The following is a 6,898-nucleotide window of genomic DNA, read 5'->3' on the forward strand; positions in this document are numbered from 1 at the left end:
GGAAGTGGTTATAACATAATAAAATATTCTAAAAAATTAAATGATATTTACATGATAAATTATGACATAAAAACTACAATAAAAAAACTCCAAAATTATATTCGTAATTTTGTTGATAAAACATAGCATTAAATCTCTTGAAGTTAAATGATGCTGAACACAGTGATAATATAGATAGACAAGATCGATATGTATAGATACAGAGACCCCCCCACCCAAGTATACACACGGCACGGCAAAAGGGCACCAAAGGGATGAATCTTAGGTACTTGTGGCGTTTGCTGTAGGGTCAAATTTTAAGGCCTCGGGTTTCTGAGAATGCCCCGACGTCTGAATCTATTTTTTGTATGTTTTTTTGTTGTTGTTTTATGATACGCAATCAAACGCTTATATTGGCTCTCTGTATCTCGTTATATGGCATGTTAATTCGCCGAAAAGGGGGACCATGTGGTGAATTTTTGTACTTGTAAACACACTAGATACTATTGTAAATTATAGATGTACAATGTGCTTATTTTCTTTTATTTTTCCTTTTTTTCTGAATCAAAGGATGTATCTGTGCTATCTTCTGAATTACTGAAATATAGAAAATCATTACAAGATATCACACACACACACAACACACACACACACACACACCACACACACACACACACCCCACACACACCACACACACCCCATGTATATTATATAATATATATATATATTATATATATATATATATATATATATATATATATATTGGCGCAGCTTTCAACGAATAATATATTTTAATATATTTTCTCACGTATACCCCTTAGACTCAATCCTTTCCTTATCTTTAGACTAGGGGTTTATTGTATATTATAAAAACGTATTGTATGGATTATCCTCTTTTTTTTTGACGCCATTCTCCCCGATATAAGAAATTCGCCGTCCGTGAAATTCACTTGATAAAAAAAGTTTTCCCGACGCTGTCTACCTCAACCGTCTGTCTACATCTACTGTGAAAAACCCGTAGAAAAAAAAAACACTCAAATATGATGTCTAACTGATTTGTAAAATTGTTTTTCAATATATCACCACACTTTAACTTATAAGGTGTGTGTGCCGCTAACACGGGAATGTAGAATATAAGCTGCAGTAATTTTGGGTACAGCGTAAGTGTTCATTAAAGCAAAACTATATTTTCATTCATCGTCAGGCTGCTCGTAGCGTTGCCTTGCTCACCATCGCGGGGTATGAGCCACAGCTGCCCTCTGGCTCCTCCCGAAATGGCCGCTTTATGGCCCTTACACACCGAGGAAGTAGCCTCTACTGCTGCCCAACCACGTCGACGCGGTCCTTCTACATGTCAGCTGGTAGGGGACGGCCTTCTTGCAGCGCTTTGCCTCCAAGTAAGTACAGCTTCCCGAGTCATCAGTTCAACCAAGTTATCTCGCCTCGGGTGTAACTACAGCTGTTCCAAGCGATGGTCTAAAAAAATTTGGTATTCCAAGCGCTGATCTAAATACATGTTTATCTTCCAGGAAGTTGTTTACAGTCAAATATTTCCTTTACTGAATTGATTTAATCATCATGGTAAATAATAACGCCAAGATCGCTGGTAAATATTCATATATGAAAATGTTACGTAGAAAACGATAAATGTCTATAAAAAATCAATTGGAAAAAAAATTGCGCAAGATTTTATCACATAGAAGCTGATAATGAATAGTCAGATAACGCTGAAGTAATTTCCTGTGATAATAATAACCTCCTATCCATAAATTCATCGGAAACAGGGCAATAAAATAAACCAATAAGGAAGAGACAATATAAAAATTCAAAGAAGCCAAAGAGAAATATCTACACATAATAAATTTTGAAATTACCGATTGCTTTTCCCCGTTTATATTTTCATAATCAATTTTGCTTCATGAAGTCTCTGCGCAATAATGAAAAATCTACCCCTTTGTTTTATAACACCAGGGATAGCCAAGGGAAGTATGAACGTAAATAATAAAGAAAAACATAAAATAATTATGTATGAACCGTATTCATGTTAAAAAATGTAGAAAAGGTATGAATGAGAACGAATACCTTCACAGCGCAAGAGATGTATTTGACCGGTTTCGAATACAGCTCCGTCAGAAATACATGTTTTCTGACGAAGCTATAATCAGTCAAATATATTCTGTATTGTGAAGATCTTCATTCGCATTCATTCCTGTTCTATAAATAGGTATTTTTTTAAATTTTTCGACTAATGTATGTATTTTTTTTTTCTCGGGTCGTTTTATTATTATTATTATTATTGTTTCATTTTCTCTTTCTCTCTCTATCTCTCACTCTCTCTCACTTTCTCTCTCTCTCTCTCTCTCTCTCTGCCTTCTAATCACCTATCAGTCACCTTCTTTTTCTCTTTTTCTGTTTCTCCTACAACCATGTCTTTTTCCTGTTCTTCCGTTGTTTGTTTGCAGTTTGTTCAGCCCCCGTCTTCCCCGGGAGAACCCTTCTTCACACATGAAAACTGGGGATTATTCTGAGTTCCTTGATGTCTGTGGTCTGACATCATTCTTCCATCTTATAAGGCGAAACTCTCGTCCACACAAATCCTTGAAAAGAGGCAAACACAGAACACCAAACGTCTATTCGTCTTAGTTTTGGGAAAAACTTCGTCATGAAGTTCAAAGGTGTGTAGATAGCCTTTATTATGCCACACAATTTATTCCAGAAAAGTAGATAGACAGGATGTACTGCATACTCAAATACACCATGAAACATTACAACCATGAATATACAATTAAGTGTTCAGTCAGGCAAATTAAAATTCTTCTTCATCTCCGTCAGCGTGACTGCGTCTCTGTCGCTGCTGGTCGTGGCAGGAGTGAGTCACGGCCTCCCAGCCGCCGTCACGACCCCTCCTCCTGTGGCCGCTCAGTGACCCTACACGCCGGGGCCGAACCTCCTTTTACGAGTGTTGGGTTCGGGTTTTCAACGAATATTCACTGATATTCCGTAAGCTTTAGATAAGGCTCTGGAAAATAGATTTTCGTCAATATTTTCCTTTTAGGGAATTTGCGTTTATAAAATGCATGGATTGCGAGACATAACAAGTAAGGTTTGCATGTTGCAGTTGATTAATCCATTCTCCATCGTGGGATCTGAGCTGTGTGCCCAACCACCTAGGGCACATGCCCATGTTTTAATTTATCACTTATTTTCTTCCTTTTTTGCATCCTTCTAATGGGTGACCGTTAATTTTCTGTTCGCCATTGGAATTCAGTCAATATTATATGATACTACATAATCCAATGATCAAGTACACTTTACACACACGCTCGTGCGTATATTGATCGATATATACATACACATATATAAGTATATCCATTCAACTTTCTATATCTATCTGTATGTCTATGGAACTGTCTATTGTCGAAGTCTATTTGTGTCACAGACGATTTTGTTTCCTGCTCTTCCCTTTGTTTTTTTTACAATTCGCTCCCATGAATCCTCCTTTATCTCCACACTGTGCTTATCAGCTGCTCCGGGAAAAACCCGGTCGGTGGGGGAATCCCTTTGGGATTTTTCTTGATTTCCTTTGACGGCGATACAAGATTAGAAAAACGGTTTAAAAGGAATTATTCTGAGTTCGTCGATGGCTATGTTTGACGTCATTCTTTCAACTTATAAGGCAAAAACTCTCGCCCAGACAAGTCACTCGAAAAGAGGTATCACAGAACCCCAAACGTCTCATTCGTCTGTTAGTTTTGGAAAATCTTCGTCATGAAGTTTCACAGGTGTGTACATGGCTTATTGTGCTGTATAGTTTATTCCAGAAACATAAATGTACAGATCGTACTACAAATACATTAAGACCAAGAATATACAATTAAATGTTCAGTCAGGCAAATTAACCAATTCGTCATCATCTTTGTCAGCGTGGTCCTATCTCTGTCGCTGCTGGTCGTTGCAAAACTGAGTCACGGCCTCCCAGCCGCCGTCACGGCCCCTCCTCAGGTGGCCGCTCAGTGTCCCTACACCCCGAGGCCGGTCCCTCTGCTGCTGCCCAACCCCGTCGACTGCGGCTCCTTCTACATGTGCAGCTGGTATGGGACAGCCTTTTTGCAGCACTGTCCTCCTGTGCTGCATTTCAGTGCCAAACTGCAGGTGTGTGACTCTCCTGGAAACGCCAACTGTGTCCAGAGAACCACAGCTGCTCCTGCCTCCAACACCACTACTGCTGCTCCAACCTCGAATGGGACATCAGCTGTTCCTGTTTCCAACGTAACTACAGCTGCCCCAACTTCAAATATAACTACAGCTGTTCCAATCAACAATGCGACTATAGTTGTTACTTCTCCAGCGTGACCTTATCCTTTCCAAAATCCACTGTAACCGGCTGGATGCAGCTACGATTATGCAGTCACTATCAAGATGGTTCCTAATGTGTCATGCACTTACTTTGCAATAAACCTTTTGAATACAAGCTTTGCCTTTTCCATGCATTTTTTTCGTGATTCTTATGCTTAGCTTACATAGCTGCGGAAAATACATCATATGAAATAAACTTGACAACTTTACAAGAATATAGACCTTAAAAGCAAAAATTAGATAAGGTTATGATAGATCTTGAGATACACAAATAATGATGACAAGAGCAGCTACTTAAAACAGAACGGCGAAAGAAAAAAGGAATATGAGTTACAAAATAAGAATGAAATCGAATTGAATACATCTGTAAAAGACGGGCATGTGACTAAGTGGTTGGGTACAAAGCTCAACACCCACGATGGAGAATGAAATAACCAACTGTGACATACAGATCATTTTTTTGTTATGACTCACAACCCATGACATTATAAATACAAATTCCTAAATGGGAAAATATTAATTCAGATCTCTCTATCGACACAAATATTTATAACTTACGAAATTTAAGAGAACAGTCATTGAACATTGAACCAACAGAAAGTTCGTAAATACAACTTATATATTTTCTGTTTCTTGACAAGCCTCGTCCCACTCTGCATATATTTTTACACTACATAAAACCCTTTTTCCAGAAAATGAAGTGCAGCGCTTCATGTCTCTGAGTCCTGTGCTACATTCGCCTTCATAAGAGCTTCTGGGGACCGGTTTTGTTTTGCTTTTTCATTGCGTTGTCAATCTGGCATTCAGCAGCTTTAATCTGTTATAATCATTTCTTTATTTTGCTCTTTATTATATTGCACGATATTGCATCTGATTACCTATTTCTTAGTTGTTAATTATTTGCTCATGTATCTCGCTGAAGACCAGTTGTGATTTGTTTTTGAGTTCAATAGTCTTGTGAAGTTTATAAGATTATTCTTTCTCTTCATATAATTTCTGGAGTTTTGTAAACCAAGGAGAATGAGGATCATGAAATGACAGTGTCCAAAAGATAAAGATTGTATTTAAAAAGTTTATTTCAAAATAAATACACAATACTTGAGGAAACGTCTTAATAGCAATTATTATCGTCCTCTTGAATAACTCTGGATAGTAGAGCACCTGGAGATATAGGAGACTAGAACAATTAGATGCAGCTACGGTCACACTGGAGTTTGGAAACGCTGCGGTCACAAAGGAGAAGCTGTGGTCGCAAATTTGGGAATAGGAACATGTGTGGTTACATTTCTGATGGAGCAGTTGCAGTTATTTGGAGGTTGGACAAAATGTAGTTACGTTGGAGACAGCAACTGTTGATGTCACATTGGAAGACTGGGGCAGCAGTTTGGGGACAGGAGGAGCTGTGGTTCTCTGGACACAGTTGGCGGGGAGCAGGAGAGTCACACACCTGCAGTTTTGCACTGAAGTGCAGCACAGGAGGACAGTGCGTAAAAGGGCCGTCCCATACCAGCTGCACATGTAGAAGGAACCGCAGTCGACGGGGTTTGGGGAGCAGCAGAGGGACCGGCCCCGGCGTGTGGGGGCACTGAGCGGCCACCTGAGGAGGGGCCGTGACGGCGGCTGGGAGGCCGTGACTCACTCCTGCGACGACCAGCAGCGACAGAGACGCGACCAAACTGACGGAGACAAAGAAAAGTTCTGTCATTCTACCTTACAGGATACAATGCCATACAATAATTTTGAGTGATGCATATGACATATATTAATTTCTAAAGCGAAAACAATGCAGTTATAAATCAAAACCGCTTACACACCTGATGAACGCCATATCTGAAAATTTCTCACAGATAACAAAAGTAGACGACTGAGAGCCTGAGGTTAGGAGAACCTTGTTGTGTTTTCCAAAAGTTCCTCTCGAATGCAATGCTCGGACGAGCGTCTTACCCTTTTAAAAAATGAGGAGTGACGTCAAAACACAGACGTTTAAAGAACATCAAGTAATTCCCATAGTACGTTTCGATGACGTCTCGATGAGATAAGATTCCTTAATCCTCTTAGCCGGACCTATCTCTGGAAAAGCTGATAAGCACAGGTGGAAACACAACGAAAGGAGGGAATTTAATGTGGATGGCCTCAGATTTTGGCTTAAAGGACACTTTTTTTAGCTAACGACAGTGTGTTGTAGATGATGTTGGTTCAGTGCTACGAGGAATGTTAATGGCGTTGATGGGGTTTAGTGCAAATACTGATATTTTAAAAACTGGTATTAACGAGAATAATAACCAATAGTAAGTTCTATAATAACGCTATTGACAAAATAAAATAAGCAATGTCTATCCAAACAAACACATAAACAAGCGTCATAAGAAATAAAATATATGACTTTATAATATAGCTTATTTGTGGGGTTATATGGGCAAGATACAAATCTCATCACCCAATGCGGAATCCTGAACACTCGTTCCATCTTAAGTATTAATGTACATTTTCATTTATCTTCTAACTCATCACTCATGGAGTTAATAGTTATTCAGAAAGTATATCTGGTGGATGACATAAAAAT

The 6,898-nt window shown here is 39.0% G+C and overlaps 2 protein-coding genes and 1 pseudogene across 4 annotated transcripts in view; 2 read left to right on the forward strand and 1 right to left on the reverse strand.

The window, feature by feature from the left end:
- LOC119590125 overlaps positions 1-6,898 on the reverse strand; it is a 39,733-nt pseudogene that overhangs the window by 15,148 nt on the left and 17,687 nt on the right.
- Positions 1-6,898, forward strand: part of LOC119590128 (vascular endothelial zinc finger 1-like) — an 18,881-nt gene that overhangs the window by 504 nt on the left and 11,479 nt on the right. The window contains exon 2 of one of the 3 annotated variants that reach the window (XM_037938904.1): positions 6,511-6,513. The exons of the other annotated variants lie outside the window; for them this stretch is intronic. Coding sequence (XP_037794832.1) covers positions 6,511-6,513 — 3 coding nt within the window. The remainder of the gene's footprint in view (positions 1-6,510; positions 6,514-6,898) is intronic. 3 annotated transcript variants of the gene reach the window in all.
- LOC119590132 (peritrophin-55-like) lies at positions 3,681-4,450 on the forward strand. Its single transcript, XM_037938910.1, has 2 exons — positions 3,681-3,761; positions 3,903-4,450. Exons 1-2 carry the CDS (start codon positions 3,748-3,750, stop codon positions 4,330-4,332), a joined length of 444 nt encoding a protein of 147 aa, XP_037794838.1. The 5' UTR covers positions 3,681-3,747; the 3' UTR covers positions 4,333-4,450.

Source organism: Penaeus monodon, chromosome 26 (assembly GCF_015228065.2).
Source record: "Penaeus monodon isolate SGIC_2016 chromosome 26, NSTDA_Pmon_1, whole genome shotgun sequence".
NCBI lineage: Eukaryota > Metazoa > Arthropoda > Malacostraca > Decapoda > Penaeidae > Penaeus > Penaeus monodon.